Source organism: Dicentrarchus labrax, unplaced genomic scaffold (genome assembly GCF_905237075.1).
Source record: "Dicentrarchus labrax unplaced genomic scaffold, dlabrax2021, whole genome shotgun sequence".
Lineage (NCBI taxonomy): Eukaryota > Metazoa > Chordata > Actinopteri > Moronidae > Dicentrarchus > Dicentrarchus labrax.
This window is the reverse complement of record NW_026136722.1, coordinates 3,667,506-3,686,217: the sequence shown is the minus strand read 5'-3', so window position 1 is coordinate 3,686,217 and position 18,712 is coordinate 3,667,506. Positions and strand designations below refer to the sequence as shown.

General features: G+C 39.1%; 1 protein-coding gene across 3 annotated transcripts in view; it reads left to right on the top strand.

Moving 5' to 3' along the window:
- The window catches only part of pvalb6 (parvalbumin 6), a 47,708-nt gene extending 29,664 nt beyond the window's left edge, over positions 1-18,044 (top strand). Inside the window, exons 1-6 of one of the 3 annotated variants that reach the window (XR_007882073.1) lie at positions 6,051-6,196; positions 14,672-14,737; positions 16,015-16,147; positions 16,274-16,383; positions 17,294-17,534; positions 17,822-18,044. Coding sequence is in view for 2 of the 3 variants with exons in the window: in XM_051388928.1 (XP_051244888.1) it covers positions 14,677-14,737; positions 16,015-16,147; positions 16,274-16,383; positions 17,294-17,319 (330 nt within the window). In the remaining variant the exon portion in view is untranslated. Of the gene's footprint in view, positions 1-6,050; positions 6,197-14,671; positions 14,738-16,014; positions 16,148-16,273; positions 16,384-17,293 lie in introns of those variants that run through there. The other 2 variants (XM_051388927.1, XM_051388928.1) reach the window with 2 other exon arrangements.
- Positions 18,045-18,712: the final 668 nt, after the last annotated feature.

The following is an 18,712-nucleotide window of genomic DNA, read 5'->3' as shown; positions in this document are numbered from 1 at the left end:
GATGATGAATCTTAATGACTTTAATGATCCTCTGACTCTGAAGACAATCCACACATTTATTTTCCCCTCTGGATGAATTGTAATAACTTTGGTGGTCCCTTAACTTTTCATGGAGCAACATTATCAGGTCAAACATTTTCACTTGTTAAATACTTTGGTTTATGACAAAATACATGCAAACTAATGACATTCACCAGAGCCTCTGCTGTTCCCAAGCCATTAGTATTCCTTATGACAGATGTACTATAGTTTTCAAAATATGCACAGAAGTCTCAGCCTCAGCCTGCTAAGGTAGCAGCATTGATTCAATGATGATAACAGTGGAGCTATAGTGATGAAAGTGATAAAGATCCTGTTGTTGACAACAACACTGACACTTCATGGCTTGGATAGCTCCAACACTGACCTGAGAGATTTCATTTTCCAAACTGTCCAGAGCCACGGACAGATGCGTAGAAAGATGCTTGACGGTCTTCTGTCACCACGCTCATACATCTTCCTCCCTAAATAACATCCAACAAATCAATTTTTCCCCTGTGCAGCCTTTTGCTTCCTCTTCTGCCCTCCATCATCCTATCTTCTGCCTCTCAAGGCTTCCTCTGTGTGTATAGAAACAGGTCAATCATTCTTTCAATCACTTGGTATCTCTGTACTTCTGAAGAAGGGTGAGTTCTGTCCGATATCTGCAGGCCCTGTAGCGAGGAGTGTTCCTTTGCATCAAAAGGAGCTGATTGTATAGTGTAAGAGGAGGGGATTTGTCTTGATGCCTTAATATGGAAATAGAAAGAGCAATGATTAAGCAAGTGGATCATGCTGCACGAACGCCAGGCGGTCGTACACACATTGGACACACACGTGGACAAAAACAGACAGCAGGTGAAATTGGATTGGATTTCCTATTAACAGGCGAATCATTCCTTTCCTCTCCTGTCTCATTCTCATTTTTGCTGTCATGTAATAATGTCCCCCCACCCTCTATCTATCTATCTATCTATCTATCTATCTATCTATCTATCTATCTATCTATCTATCTATCTATCTATCTATCTATCTCAGCATGTATCATCTTTCTTTTCCATTTTTCGTCTATTCTCAGATTCTCTTCCTCTTTATTTTTTCATCCATCTCTGCCTTTCATGTTTCCCTCGCCATTCTTAGTCAACTCATTTTTTTCACTCTGCACCTTTTCAATGTTCGAGACAGATGGAAAAAAAATGCTGAGACAGAGTAATATAGTAGTGTAGGGGGAGGACAAAGATGATGCCATATAACGGCTCTTTTTTTCTCTGTCTGTCTCTTACACAGACACTGCCTGGGTGTGTGTGTGTGTGTGTGTGTGTGTGTGTGTGTGTGTGTGTGTGTGTGTGTGTGTGTGTGTGTGTGTGTCATGATACCTTTAGAAAAAGCTGTCAATGTTTCATTTATTTACATATTCCCTACCTTCAGTTTGTTTAAATGGATTTTATATTTAAGTTACTCTCTACACCAGCATTTTTTCTGTCCAATCTTTTTCTTTATAATGTCTTTCGACCTCTATCATGTTTGTGTCCATCAAGCCTGTCACAGCTGCACAAAGTTCAGCACTTGAATGCTGCTCTAAACTAAATAAATCAAGCACACTTTATCTCAATGCAAAACCAAAAAAAATGCTGATGGTGGAACTTTTTTCTAAATGCATAATTTTCAAAGTCTTTCTGCTGTGTGGAGACAAACTGCACAGTGCTGAAGACAATTGAAGTCAAAGATCTGGAACATCAGTTCCCCATCATATTTGTGGTGGAAATTGTGGCTCTTTTTAGTGAGAAAGATCCTTTGACTCAGCTCAGTAATAATCTTTCTGCTCCCAAACGGCCCTTAATTTAGTACCACTTCTGGCTTTTATAATTCAGCCAAATTTAGTAATGTTTAGACGATTGGTATGTGAGCATATATTATTCAAATGTTTAAATTTGATGACTAAACCTTAAAATCTTCAGAATACTATAATTGTACTTTATGTTTGGTAAAAATACCTGAAATATTTAAAAAAAACATGAAACAATATTATACGTGTATTGACCTATGTTTTGTTTGTTGGCAACAGGTGCAAAATTCAAAACAATTCCCATTTTCGGGTCTTACTAAAGTGTAACGTTTCTGAATCATACTTACATACAAATACTAACATCACATTATTCTGTCTTATTAATTTAGTATTAAAAAGAGAAAGATGCTATTTAGGCATTTAGCAGATGTTCTTAGCCAGTGAACATTGGAGTGAAATAACAGTAAAATAAGTAAATCGACTGTTCTTCATTTTTAACAGGATAAGTAGTCTGGTAATTGAGTGTACTATATAAACAATAAGTGCCATAACATTGATAAAAGAAGTCTGTACCGGTATTCTGATGAATAACAACTGCCTCATTAATGTATGTATAGTAGTTAAGTACAAGGTGGGGAGCCAATGTGCAGTTGAATCAGTGCAGTGATATGTGAGTACAAGCTAATATCAGTGTTTTGAATTGAAGTCAAGCAGCTAGCGATAAATATTGTGAATCACTTAATGAGTCAGGATTTAACTAATGCGTCCTTTTTACACAAGGAATTCTGTTCAACTATTTAGAAAACGGATACTTTCTTGGTTATCAAACTGCTAACAGAACATTTTTCTAAATGGGGAAAGAGAAAAGCAGAGTTTAGCTGATGCTTATCAATAAAAAAAAAAATAGTTTCAGGACTTGTAACTGGTGTAATTTAATTGTTTAGGCAGGAGCTACAGCCTGCAATGACAAACAGTGTCCTCTGCTTAGTGACATTCAGGTGGGAATTGATGCCCTCAAACAGGAGCCTCACCCTCTAGATAATATTTGAATCACAAATGAAGTGTCAGGTATATAGTTGTTGTCATCCAATATTACCTGTGCACTAATGCTAGGATCTATTCCATATGATACTACAACTTCTTTCATATAATTAGATTGTTGTGAAGGATAATCCCAAGAGTTTTGATTTGGGTGGGACTTCAAAAAGAAGTCAAAAAAAAAAGAAGAAGGTCCTGGATGATAAATATATTTCTGTCAGGCATACTCAGACACATTCTTGAAGGAAATGTAGAGCTAATTATTATCTGCATAGAATGGTAGTGGCTGTTGAGCAAGACAAAAATGGTCTCAGTTATTTTTGGGCACAAAATCAAAATGTGCATGAACCTGTTGGCTGGGAACATACTTTCTGTGTCTCCCTGTCTCTATATGCTACCCGCAAATCGGTTCAAAATGTGTCTGCATTAAGTTGGCTTACCTGGACTCAGGTTCAAAGGCATCTCTCTCTCTCTCCTGTCTCCTGCCTTTTCTTATTAGCATCACTGTTTCTTTCTTCTTTTCCTCCCTGGAATTCTTCCTCATATCTTATCCTCTTTGTTGATCCCAAGACTAACTTCCCTTTGTTTTAAGTTATCTCATTTTTTACTCAAAACCAGTGCTGGACTTAGAGTAGAAGTTTGTATAGTATGTCCTATGAAGAAAATGAAAACTCACATGCATCCAATTTAGAAAAATATGTAATGTATAGCGATATACACGTTTGTTCTGCACCACAAATACTTGATTATCATTTGAATAACAAACTGAGTGAGATACCCGCAGGAGAATTCCAGATTGAGCAGTGCTTGTTTGTGTGATTAACAATAGATCTGGTGATGGTTTGCATGACTGCTAAGGAATCCCCAATGGCAAATAACACACTGTAAATGAACCACTGTGCAAGGTGGTAATTTTCCATATGAATAAGTCAGTCAGCATGCAGCTAACTCACATATCCCTTTTGAAACTATCTCAAACAAACCATTATGAATGGGAATCCCATAAGGCATTACATAAGCCAAGAGTCTTTTTAATGATAGTGATACAATTATATCAAATAATTTAAAGCAGTGGGGCAAATGGGACTGAGATTCTGATGCTGTTTAGCTAGGAGAAGTTGCCAATGATAAGGGAATAGAAGAAAAAAATTGCCTGTGAAGGTTTTCCATTATGTCTTCAGTAGCAACCCCTGATGGCTTTCTTTGTCAGGCCCTAGCTATGCAGACTTTGGATGAGATAAAAAATGTCCCATGATCAGAATTTTCTCTTCCTTATTTTCCGTCATTTTGCATTCTCATCCCTACCTGCCCCTGTCCATGACTCATCTAACATCGGCATTCCCTGGTGAGATCCATTCTCGACCTCGAGCCCTCTACCACTTCACTGCCCTCATCCCTCCCTCTTTACCTGTCTTTTGCTCCGTCAGCATTTCTCTTTTAATTTCTCCCCTTTCATCATCTACCTTTATCTCTCTCCTGGCTTCACTTGTCACTACTCCATCACCTCCTTCTCTCATTCCCTCTTGTACCCCCTGCTGAGCCCCCTGTCAGCCAAGAGAGAACTGCAAGGAGCGTCCTGGCACATCATGGGATCAAGGCAACTCCCTTTACGGTCCTTTGGCTGCAGTGAGGGGGTTGGAGAAGGTGATAATTTTTAATGAGCGTACCAGCAAATGGATAGAAGGAGGGAGAGAAACATTTGTCACAAGATTGCATCGAAATTAGATAAAAACGTTTGAGGGAGAGATGAACAAGAAAGGGAATGGAGTGGTTAAAAAGATTTAGGATTTTTTAAGATTTAAGGGGAAGGTTTATGAATTGGACTGGGAGTGATGTCCCTGTGCAGTTATGCTAAAGGGAATAGAGCAGAGGACAGAAAGAGATAGAGAGAAATAGAGTAAAAGGCAAGTTTTATAGAGCTAGGCAGCTCAACTAGTCCTCATACCTAAATGACAAATAGGTCATTGGTCAGTGTCAAACAAAATAAGCATATACGAGCTTCTACAACCCATGTCAGGATTAAGTTGCAAACATAAGAAATCTCTGCTACTTTCAAAATGATTCTGTCTGAAAAAACATCCAACACCAATAAAACATCCATCATACAATTGCTAGCTGTCTTATAAATACAATACCTTGACAGTAACCAAGATAATACCACCTGTTGTCCGAAGTCGTTCCACAACAGGGAACACCGGCCCCTGTTTTAATGCCTCATACACTCTCACACCATTCCCCACAGTCCAACACACACGCTCAAGAACATATAAATGCATCCCTCCAAAGAAAACTTGTTTATAGCCTTCACGTACAGACAGTAGTCCTTATGTCTCGTATCGGCCTCTCGCAACCAGTGCTTCCTAAAGGTCAGCGTGAGAGGTTCTTCAATATTACCGATAGTGGAAACAGCTGATGTTTGCTGTGATCTATAATCACTTTACATCTATAAGTGAGCTTCAGGGAGTATTCCTTGGCAGGGAGTGCTCCACTGTCCCAGAGGGATGTATAGCCTGGCACGGCCTGAGTGTTTTATTATTAGTTAGTGATCAAGATCAATAGGGCCCCTTGCAAATTTTTCGTCTGCAATGGCATTGTGGCTTGCATAGTGGACCATGGAGGTTTTCTGGACCACATATTGCTTTCACCACGCAAGAAGGGAATTCTTCACGGGCAAAGCAATAGCAACTAAGTGGCACTTAGCTGTCGGACAATTGCACTAATGTAACATGTCGAGTAATTAGTGAAAAGAGGCTTTGTTTAGATGACCTCAATCTTCATAATATTTTAGATTATGGCGAGAGAAAAAAGGTCTGGGCCTTGTAATTTGTCACTCGTGATGCTGAATGCCTTAAAGGAGAAAAAGGTAGATGAGAATTAAAAGTGAAAATTAAAAGTTTAAGAGAGGAGAGACAGAGAGAGAAGAAAGAAAAAGGGGAGAGATCAGATCAGAGGGGGATTAGAGGACAGAGTGAGGTCCCTCGGGTGGGAGGTGTGAGAAAATGAGGTGGAGAAATCAAATGGCTGGAAGGAAGAAGGAGGGAGTATCAGAGGAAGGGAGGGGCGAGAAAGGGTGAGCATAAGAAAATAAGTCTGGCCGCTATGAGAGGTGGAGATTGATGATTATTAATAGTAATGTTTGATTAGCATGAGTGCAGTAAGGAAAACGATACGGGCCGGCCTTGCAGCCTAACACCACTGACCCCACGCTGAACCAGGCGTCCATTTTTCATCCCAAAATAGTTGGAGAGGACATGTATAAAACAGAAAGAGCAGAGCCTATATTCTCGTACCGGACGTCCCTCTCGCACCTATCACGCTCTTCTCCCACCTCAACATCCGTCAGCTAGCAAACAGGTAAGATGAAGAAAAGATGATAATATTGTATAGAGTTGTAAAGCTTTGCCAGAGACAGACAGATGAACCTTGATGTTTAAGTGTACTGCCTGCAGCAGATCACAAGTTTTAAGATTAGGGATGTTAAAAAAGAAACAATATTGATAGTGCATGGTTGAAATTCACATATTTCTACAGTTCTTGATGTTACTTTGTGATCAAATGCAGTGATATATGAAACTAATAGCAAAGGTGGCAGAGAAACGTGTGAAGAAATGCAATTTACTTTCTTTTACAGGCTCCTTTATAGAACGAGATTACATTTAGATACAGAGACAGTATATCAACAAGGTAATTACTTTCTGATGGCAACGTTTTGCTGCCAAAACAAGAGGCACAGGCGTACTTTTGTCGCAGTGCTTACTTGTGATATTCTGTCAAGGTCAAATTTTAATTACACCTAATGAGATTGAATACAGTCTTCATCCGGGCTCCAGGGTAACGTAACTTTGTCAAAATGCTGATGCACTAAAAGGCATGAAGTTCCTCTTAAGAATAATTTTATTCTGACACTTTGGCTGATCACCGATTTAAAATATGTTCCATGTACTCACAGGGTAGATGCAATACATCCATGAATATTCATAGACAGAACGATACTTAAGTGGATGCAGTCTCAGTTAATTAATGAGGGGGACGCATAATATTTTGTTTGTGTGTCACAATGAAGTATGTAATGCTTTTAACACTCTTAACGCTGTTGCTTTCAATGGCAGATTAAATGGAATTTACATCTTTAATTTGTTTTCTAATATTTTATGCAAATGTGTGTTTTGTCTGCATGCTTAAGATTGCTTCCATCGCGTTTACGCTCACACATTTTCAGTCATGCTAGCAACCTGGCTCTAGGGACTGGCTGTAAGATTTATCAACAACTTCAGGATGGATTGCCCTGAAATTTGAAAAGACATTCATCTTTCCCAGAGGATGAATACTGATTTTAGTGTTTTAGTTTTTCTCTAGCGCCACCATGAGGTTGACATTTTCTGTTTTTCCTTACAGCTATTGGAAGAATTGCAAAAAAAGTTTGGTACATTTATGTTTCCCTGTGGATTAATTGATAAGACATTGGTGATTCCCTGAATCTTTCTCAAATGCCATAGGTTAAAACTTGGGTTTACGACCAAATACCCACAAAAAGATATTCATATCAGTCTCAGCTGTACTTCATCTTAATTGTATAATATGCAACATTTACACATTAAAATGTCTAAAAACAATTAGACCTGTTATAAATGTTGGTGAGTTGTGCTCTGACATCATCCCAAATGTTTCCAACAATGTTCAAACCCGTTATACTGGTAACAGTATGTTTCTGACTGGTTTCTAGGTGCTATATCTTTCAGGTAAAACAGAAGAGAGTGAGAGCAAATTAAATACAAGGCTAGAATATTAAATACAAGACTAAATGCAAGGTGAATGAAATTTACCTCATCTGTGATTTCTGCCCGAGTCACGTCAGATCAGCATTGGTGGGTGTTTAACTATGATCCTGCCACGATCCAACACTACTTCACTACATCATCAAACTACTAAAAATAATAAAAAATGTTGTTATTATTTTGATGTAAGTGAGACCACTGCTGGCTGGTTAGCATGCTAACATGCTAATAGAACTGCAGCTGTTGACTCTTAGTCTTGTTTTCACTTATACCATATGAACAGTTACAGAGTTTAAACATCCAGTGTGTAACATTTGGAAGGATCTTTTGGCAGAAATGGAATATAACATTCATATGTATGTTTTCAGTAGTGTATAATCACCTGAATATAGGAATTGTTGTGTTTTCACCTTAGAATGAGCCGTTTTTATCTACTGTCATCTTCCATGGAGTCCGCCATGCTGACCTGTCATGTCTCTATAGTAGCCCAGAATGGACAAACCAAACACTGGCTGTAGATAGGGCCTTTTTGCGTTTTTCACTGGTTCTCGTGTCTACCGTCGTTTCTCCTACACAATTCAATCAAAAACAGATGTGAGCGGTTCTTTTGTTACAATCTGCAATTTCACCACTAGATGCCACTAAATCTTGCACACTGGCCCTTTAAGATTACAACCAAGTAAACCACTAAAATGATAATGTGAAGGAGAAGTGCCAAAAAAAGAAACTGAAAACACAGCAGCGTTATGAGCACACACACACACACACACACACACACACGACTACAGTTGTTGCCAAGCTGTAACTGTGTGGTTAAGCTACCCTGTCCTGTACCTGCCAGAGGATTAGACATTGGACAGTGGTGATAACAGCCAGACAATCCCCGGGCAGCCCCTGCACTACTTGTACAGCCTCTCTCTATCAGCCTCTCTATAAAATCAATAGACAATGTAATGCACACTGAAAAGATAACCCTGCTTATATCAAGCTTTTTTGAAGATCAGCAATTCAGATAAAAAGCTTTCATGGAGGAAGAGTCACTGGGGTCCCTTTGATTCAGGAAATTGGCCTGTTATTTATATTCTCCAGATTAATGGTGCGACTATAGTGGCTGAGTCTCTTTAAAGACTGGACAATTTTTTTTAAAAAACTTGTCAACCGATATATATACTTATAATATATAATATAAGATATAATATACTTACGAATAAGGAGAAATACACAATATGTCAGATTATCAATTAAAATTTTGGATTAGATTAGAACAGTTTTGTTTTTTGCCATCTGGTTAGGAGGCTTTAAGGTCTTTTAACCTTTTCAGGTTTTTAGTTACTTTGAGCTTCTCTGTTAACTCACAGATAGAAGTCAACTTCTAATGGAGACCACCAATATTAAAATAGTTTGCACTCATATTACAGTGTTTTTGGATTAGAGTCCCTTAAATGGCACTCAAATGCAGTACTTTATTTCACCTATAAACAAACATTACAATAATAGTAAAAGGCTTCTTGGAGAAAGGCGAGAGATTTATTGAAAACATTAGATCACGAAAGAGGTAAAGTGTCCATAAAAATCATATTACAGTCTAGTATACAGTACAATTTAATATTTTCTGTTCCCCTTACAGTGTAATTCAAATAATTTTAGAGCTCCCTTAGATAAAGAAAGGTAAATCTATTATCTGGGAAAAATAAAAACTAAATTCTATTACAGAAGTGTTTTTATTGAAACGACATAGTCCTTGTCTTTCTTATTCAGTCATTCATCTTAAAAGAAATCACAATATTGGTGACCTCAGTTTAAACTTAAAACAGCAGAAAGCTCCAAGGGTGTATGAGTCGCATAAAAACAATGATTCCACCAAACAATGCTCATTGTCAAATGCATCATTGCAGTGCACTGACACAGGGGGAAAAACAACTCAACACACAATACCATCAAAGCCTATTTCTGTAGAGGACAAGAGTTCACCTCCAGTTCACAAACGGCATGCAATGATATTGTGGAGGCATTTTTTTTCCTCCTCTTTTTTTCTTTCCCCCACAACTGTCTCGCTCTATCTAACACACATACGAACTTTCTCTGCTTCTCCCCTACAAACATACACACAACAGTCAAAAGCACATAAGGGACTCGGGTTTCTTAAAATGCAAGTACATTCTTCTTTAAGCCTTTCACCCTAGCCTGCTTGGCACCCTAAACACTTGCATGCACACACACATATTCACACTTTCACGCAGCTGTTACAGTAGACTGGGGAGTTGGCAGCCCTGCAGCGTGGTTAGGTTTCCCACACCTAGAGAGACCATCAGGGTGAGGGGGACAAGGGAAACCCCAGTTTCACCTATACTGTATTATTCTACTTCAAACGGCTCGTTCACCCTCATGTAAGAAAGATACAATCTTGGAGGAACCTTTAAAGCTCAAGTTTTATGTAACAAATTGTTAACTTATTCCCTTTTTTATGAGGCACCTTTAGTTAACCATTTTCTAAATATGTGGACTCCTATCTTAAGCAGTTTTAAAGTATTTCTTGTTGAAATAAAATTGACATCCTTAAATCCTTTTTCTCTGAGTAAAAACATTGTGGCCCCTCTAAAGTGGCTATTCCATGCTCTGGCATGCGTTACTTTGCAAATGAACACATGTACAGTTAACGCACATAAATGTACATTTTCTCAGGTTTTTATGTGAAGATGTCCTTGCTGTTGACTATTGAAAATATGTTTAATTAACTACTGTAGCACATACTAATAAAAACCACAGATGAGCAATTGATCCATACTGAGAAATCCAGAGTTTGTGTCAGCTTCAGCTTCTTTTTTTTCTCGTTTGGATGGAGACTCCTGATCAGACTTTCTGTGTATTACATCTTGCCTCAGCATTCTGCTTCAGTCATGAAAATGTTGATTTGAAGTAAACAGCACACCTCAGGGACAGAGTTTCGAGAACACACAAATCAGTGTAGTAAAGACGAAGGGAAAAAAAGCAAGGGCATGCAGTACTACTGGAGTCGAAACATTTTATCTAGCAAAGATAGTGGTTATAGACGATGGCAACAACTAAACAATACAGGCATTATATCAGCAGATAACCTTGGTGGAGCCTGATTGATGCTCATATCACACCTAATCAGATGGGGGTTTAAAAAGGGAAAACATAGCTATGATTAAGTTAAGTTAAAAAACATTATGGGTTGCAGTTACACTGCCTTGACTTACTAAATAATTGATTGAAAAAAACATTTGTCATATGCATTTCAGATAAACACTAATTGTCAAAAGCAAGATACTGAAGCCCAAATTGCTCCTGATACGTATGTCTGAAAATGTCTACCAAATTAATGTCAAAACAATTAAATATATTTCCCAAAATGTAAAATGATTGCCTTAACAGGAAGATATGTGATAGAGGATTGTTAGCAGAATCTTCTACTCCCTTTGGCTTTATAGAGCTGGATAGTGAGTTTCAGCTCATTTTCAGCTGGAGCAAGCAGCTGTTTTCATCAAAAAGCTCTAAAAAGCCACTTGGCACTACCTGTTGAGCAGATACAGACTAGCTGGTGAACGTTTTGGAGCATTTAGCAGCTAAAGCGCCAAATTTTTCCTTCAGTAGCTGGTGTAGACCAAAGCAGAGCTAAAAGAAAATTAACTTATGATGAAGCATAACTCCAAATGAATGATAATGTTGCATAACTGCTGGATGTGTAGATTAGCAACTGTTTGTTAAGATTTCGCCAAGTCAAGATGATGATATGTCAGTGTTGTTTCCACTGCCCCCATGTGGCTTAAAACAAAAATTAGTTCAGGTTTAACTAGCTGAACGAGAGAAGACAAAGCATTTCAGATAATTGACTGAGATCAAAAGTCCACAGAGACAGAGAATAGATAGCACTGCCACAATTGGTCTTTATACTTTGCTTCAAATAAATCAATGTGGCATACTTTATACAGTTCCACTGGCAGCACACTGACTGAGATATCTCAGTAAATCAATCTTATCCTCCTCATTTCACGTTGAATTGTTTCTTCTCCCCACAGACACCTTTGTGGTAAAGGTCAGAGAAGGAGGTTGTGCTTTTATAATGATAAAAGATTGAATGTGTGGCCACACAAGTACAGCTGTGTTCAGTATTGATCTGTGTGTGCAGCAGTATGTTACAGAAGTAGATAACACCATACCTCAAAAGAAGCTCATACATCACTGAGTGTGACACCAATGAAAGAAGTCTACAAACTACTTCAAATAGTGTTTATCATGTATCTGTGAGTAGTTCAAAGATCTATAGCCAAGATCAATTTTATGATTGTATAACTGTGGATGTATTTACCATCTTCTAAGAAATGTTATTTAAGGAGTCTTTACAGGTCACTTCCCCATGAATTAGCCACACAAATATCCTAGATTGATTACAATTGAACCCATATGAATAACATTGTTGTTTGTGTGCCTAATAAATCCACATTGTGGCAGATCAAGTATATGATATTAGAGTAGTTTGAATGTGCATGATGCAGCAAAATACTGTAGCATGAGTGATTTGTAATAGGTGAAAATGTGCAGGCAACTCAGACTGTATTTCCACTGAGAAGGACAGGGCCATGATATTGACCAGCTCAGCATTATGTGTTGCTCAGAGGGAACATAGGATGATGGTGATTCAGTGTCATTATTGTGACCTTTCTATGAGACATTTCACTTCTCCATACTTTGCATCAGCATCACAGTTACACGGTTGAAAGATTTTCCATATCATATACAGTAGTTTACAGTAAGCTACCCACAAAGACAAACAAGTGTTAAGTATCTGTGTGTATTTGTATCCAATGAGGTATAAGACCCCTGGGGCATATATTTTACAGTGAGTTCTCCCTCACAAGGTCTGAGGAGCCTTGAAAAGACACATCTCTTAAGTTTAGTTGTTTTTGCCATGCTGGCAGCGTGGCTGTATGGATGGCAATGATGGTCTGTCAGTGCACTACTGTAATAACTTCAGTGTTCCCCTGGCTTTTCATGTAGCACCATCAGCTGGTCCAATATTTTGTTTTATCACAAACTTAACACTCCAGAGATCCCTCTTTCTTGTAGTCTGAAGAAAATATACGATGAAATGATGGAAACTTCCTGTGTGTCTTTAGTATATAGGTCATGGTTGTTTCTTTTTATACGTAAAAATGAAAACAATGCTAACCATGATCAGTCCCCCATATATTTATAGTCACAGTAGTCAGTAGTTAAGGTCTGTGGGAGCAGCCTCCAATGTTGTCTTTGTACTAATGTTGGCAAAGTGGCTTCAGCAACAGTCTCATTTTATTCATATGAAATAAAGAACTGACTCTTTAAGCTGAGAAAACGTAAATGGGAAGCAAATCTGTGCCATTGATATTTGTCAATTATTGATTCAACTGAATATATTGAGTTTAGGTAACTTAACTTAATTTGCTTTACAATTTCAAACCTCAAAAGACAACTTTGAAGTAATTATTCACCTATACACCTCACCTCACCTTTTTAAGGCAGCATGAGGACTTTTACGGTGGTTGGTTTAGCACTCATTAGCAAATGTTAGCAGACTCTTAACAGGCAATCCACACAGAAAGACGTTTAACACTCGCCCGACTCACAGAACAGACACACAGACAGATGCCATTTTATCAAATGTAGCAACCTACACTGATCCTGAGACATGCTGTATTTCTGACGGTCAGCCTGTTGCGCATTGTTGGCCAAGGACAGCCAGTTCTGAGGACACTGATGGCTGAATGTAAGTCAGAGTTGGTTAAAATGAGCTGACGCTCCAGTGCTTACTGATATCACACTTTTGATATGGATTCCCAGTTAGTCTTATTAGCACAAGATTTTAGTCTCGAAAACATCAATTGAGAACCCATTGAGCCTGACAGCTGGAGGCTGGAACATACAGCAACCTATTTATAAATAAAGATGTGATTTGCTACAAACTCTGAAAGCTGTTGAGCTAATATTAAAAATACTGTAAGTGCTGAATGGCCTATTTTCAACTAAAATATATTCATAAAGTGATTTCTGTGGAAGAGAAAAGTTGTCTGTGCATTCACTTCGGTGGAGGTGAGATTTGAGTGGATGTCCTGAGTGAAGTGTCAGTCATCTGTCATACAGCCCTCTTGAAATAATGAAGGTCAGAGGCAAATCCATATTAAGGTTTGCCAGACAACAATGAGCAAACTGAAATCAGAGCACTGCGTCCTCTAATCCACATGTCACTCACTTCTTCTCAACACCCCAGCTCCTAACTCTTCCTCCCCTGCTCGCTTGGAGATTCTGTGTGTGTTTGCCTCTCTCTGTGTTCAGCTTCAAGTGTATACATATATGTGTTTGCAATTGCAACAGAGGAGAGGAGGACATCAGTCAAAGTAGAAGGTGACAACTTCATAAGCAGCGATCAGGTTCAGTCACACACGCGGAGTAAAAAGCCAAAGCGCTGTTAAGTGCCAGGCTCACCTTTCATAGCGTGAGGTACAAGAAGATTCTCCATCGGGACTGGGCTGACAAACTGAATTCTCCTGTGGTATTTCAGGCACAGCAGAAGACTCAGATGGCCTTTTAAACCCCTGATGAGTTGGCCTCTGGCTCTGTGCCCTGCGTTCATCTGTGACAGCTCAATGATATCACACAGATAAAATGGAAAACACTGATATGGACACCACACTGGCTGTTCTGTACTGCTCTCCCTTATGTTTAATCTTTCCCTTAATTTTGATAACCCTTGTACTACATCCCATAACACAACCAAACCTCCTCTCCCTCCCCCTCTCAGCATCTTCCCGCCACGGTAACGTTCTCTTTCCCCACCTCCGTCACGCCTCGTTCCCTTTCTCCCTTTGTCACTCCTCTTTCTCACATGTCCTGGTTTCCTGCTCCATTTCTAGAGAATCACCAGTGTAATACGAGAATGTCTCTGAGTTCTCTCTCTGCTCTCTAGCGACCTTGTTTTTAACCTTGTCCCCTGTCTGTCCTCCTCTTCTTTTTCTGTCTCCCTCTCCCTTGTCTTTTTTTCCTCCCTTTTCTCCAACAGCCAAGATGGCAATGAGCAGCATCCTCAACGCTGATGACATCAAGAAAGCTCTAGATGCATTTGCAGGTAAAGCACTTGGCACAGATTGCAGGGTTCAGAGGAAGCCTAGCGTGATGAGCCGATTGCAGCTGAGTGGACCAACACTCAGCTGTGTTTTGTCTCTTGTGGACCAATGTGAGCCGGATATGGCCCGCATATGATCTCCCAGATTTGGTTAGATTTTGCAGGATATGGACTGTGGATGATTTGGGTTTAGAAACAGCTCTAGTTTTCAGAGCTCGTCGTAGCTTTGGGCTGGTGTTGAATACAAGTGCTACTGGTTTTAGACTGGTTCAAGACCAGTACTTATGGGTAGGGTTATCTTATGGCCAACAGTTTTCATTATTTAAACTTTGTTTCAGATATTTCATGTTTCAAAATACAAAAATACAACTCATGAGTGTCAGCTGCTGTTACTATGGAGATAAGATAGTCAGAGGGATGAATCTTTGCTGTCACAGCTGACGGTAGGGTTACAGTTAACCCTAACCCTAACTAAGTCCAGAGCCATAGATGCTAAATTCATCCAAAATTTACCCAGAATCCAAAGGATTAATTTAAGCTGTATATTATATTTTCAGTTTTCTCAGCACCGTAATATTTAGATTCCACTCACAGTTTTTAAACTAAAAGAAGCTAATACAATTTTAAGCTCTGTGATTGGATGTTTCTTGCTGAAATGCACATTGGGAGTCACAGTTAACTTCTTCCTTGAACTCACACAGGCTTGTTCTTTTGATATTTTATCAAATAACCAAATATTTTCTGACACAGTTGTTAATTTTTTGTACTGCTGATCCAAGAGTTTCATGCTGATCAAAGCTCACCGTCTAGGCGTTGTCTAAAATACTTTGTCACGTAAAAACTGACACTAATGAATACTTTTTTGAGTTCCTTTCATATGTGTGCAAACCTATAGTTAATGTTTGCATGTGTAGTGTAGACAGACAGGAGACAGACAGAGCTCCATGACCCAGAACTGATGGGTCCTCTGGCAAACACATGTTCTCAATCTATAACTGCCACACTGTTAGAAGGCTGCCTTATTACTTTTAATTATCTTGCCTTTAGGCATCATCACCCAGATCAGCAGCACAAGCAACCTAAAGTAACTTAGAGTAGTTTCATCAGTATGAGTTTATGAGTACGTACACTTACCTGTGTGTGACATATCCACTATCTTTGAAGTCCAACAGAAATTTTGTTTCTAATTCTGACATAAACATACCCTTCAAGTAGTGCCTTTGTGTCTCCTTGTGTGTGTGTGTGTGTGTGTGTGTGTGTGTGTATGTGTCCGTGTGCAGTTGCTGACTCCTTTGACCATAAGAAGTTTTTCGAGATAGTGGGTCTGAAGGCCAAGTCTGCTGATGATGTGAAGAAGGTCTTCACGGTGCTGGACGCCGACAACAGCGGCTTCATAGAGGAAGAGGAGCTCAAGTGAGTGCATACACGCATAAATAAATAACACACATATGAACCCAAAAGATGCAACAAATGATCTTGCTGCACATGAAACATTAGTGTCCTGACACAGATTTGTTCTGCTTTTCTGTCCCTGGCTAGATACGTCCTGAAGGGTTTTGCCAAAGATGGCAGGGACCTGACAGACAAAGAAACCAAAGCATTTTTAAAAGCAGCTGACAAGGATGGAGACGGCAAGATTGGAGTCGATGGTAAACATCAAATTCCATTAGTGGGAGTTTCACATGGTCATACAAAGAGACACCAAGCAACACAAATGTAGAAATAAAGTCACAAATACACAAACACAGGCAGATTCATTTTATTTTCTGATCTTTTATTAATGAGTGTTAGTATGTAAAGTCAGTTTCATTATAGCTATGAGATCTTACACTGCAGTTGTTTTCTGTTGAACTTCTAAGCCAAAGAAGCAGAATCTAAATTTGTCCTTGTCCCACATACCTCGGTGCAGGTAATTGGCATCACCTACATTGTCCTCATCTGTCTTAAATTAATGGAACCACAAAGCATGTAGAATTTTAAGCAATCTTAAAGTTTCTCAGACGTATACAAGAGCAAGACAGTGGATCTTAAAAACCATATTGGCGGTTTGCATGATTGGACCCATTAAGGGACTGTACAAAAATGATTGGGGTTGAGACGAGTGTTGAAACTTATGTTTGACGTAGCCAAAATCTAAAATTAGGAGTTGAATAAGCAATTGCCAAAATTGTGGTAAAAAATATAACAAGTGGTGCATCTTGTTTACTGCATTTGTTATGTAATGTATGCAATATATTTTGGGTAGAGTAAACATCACAAAAGAAGTCTGGGGCATGGACAAATTAGACCATCCCTTGCACTCTTAAAAATGTTCAGTAAAAATAAAAACTATGTCACCTCCCCCTTTTTACAAGTTTCTGCCAAATCATTTTTGTACGGTCCCTAACCACAAATTGTGCACACTACTGTGTACATATTACGGTTGTTTTCCTACATATATTATAACTTTTTAGATAGATTTTGAGAAGTGACACCATTTATTTAACTGAAGCGTTTTTTTTACTGTGATGGTACTGTGATGGTTCTTTACAACAACTTGTTTTTCTTCCTCTCCTGCAGAGTTTGCCGGTCTGGTGAATGAATAAACCTAGTGTGACTGACTAGCACTCCAAGATCACCTCCTTACCACCGCTACATCCTGACACCCGCTGGCCCCCCTTCCTCCCCAACACCTACACATCACCACCCCACCCCGACTTCCAGCCCACCAGACTGCAGCCAATTCTTCCTACACACACTCCTCTTCCTCACTTTCTCCCTCACCGCTGTCTTCACTAAGTGCAATGCTGCACTATGGGAAGTAAGCTGTGGTGTGCCACCTCTCACCCCCCGCTATATTCATCCTATTTATTTTATCCTTTTTATACAAACTGTTCTTGTTTCTGTTTATGTATAGATAAAAAAAACATGCCTGCAGAAATAAACCTCACATTTTAACGCATAAAGTAGATATTTACAGTAAACAGAGATTATAAGAGAAATACCCTCATTTCCTCCTGTATTTCTGACTTAAACTTAATTATCTCTTTGTTTTCTTAGCCAACACTTTCTCTTACTTTCCCTCTTTCTTTCTCCGTTTTTTTTCAGTTTTTCTCTTCTCTCTGTTGATTTCACTTCTGGCACTGTTCCCTTCCTGCATTTGCTCCCCTCTGTCCCTCCTACACCATCACCACCATCACCACCGTCCATCCATCCATCTATCTATCCATCCATCCCTTTCTCCTCTGGTAATGAGCTGTTGTAAAACATACCAAAAGAAGAAACAGGTCAAGCTGTGAATGAATCAAATAAAAAGAAAAAGAAAAACGAAGCCTCGAGGAAGCTGACTCACTAAGTCTCTTCTGTTAATTCCTTCCTTTGATATGATTTTTCTATCTGATTTTGCACTCTCAATCCACCCCTTCTTTCCTTCCTTTCTCTATTTCGCTGTCACTTTTACTCTAATCAAGCTGAACGAGTGATGCATATCTTGACTGCAACCTAATAATGCATAAAGGGATGTACTAAAAAGTAAGAAGGTCAAACTTAGCCGTCAGTGTCATTTGTTAGTATTCATTAGCATCCCCTAAGCAGTGACAGGAGAGGAAGAAACTGCATAAAAACAAACTCCGAGGAGCATCTTTCCGCCAGCGTTTCTTCACAGACTATTCCGCATTATAAATGCAACTTCTCTGAAAGAGAAAAAGGAGGCAGAGGCCACAGTATTCCACTTGCTAAAGAGTCTTTACTCAGAAGCGCCGTGCTAGTTTAACAGAACCATGCTGTCAAGCCATTAGCAGAATTGGATTCACACTGAGGTTCAATTTGGGTTAAGTATCCCCAGCGGAGGACCCAAACAGGCAACGCGGGAATCCTGATCTTCTTTAGTAGGCCATTTTACTGCCTGAGCAAATAAACACAGATGTGAAGCTTAGAGGCTATCACTTAAAATGCGAGGAACAGGGCTGTTCAGTTCAGTGTCGCTCAAACTACTGGTCC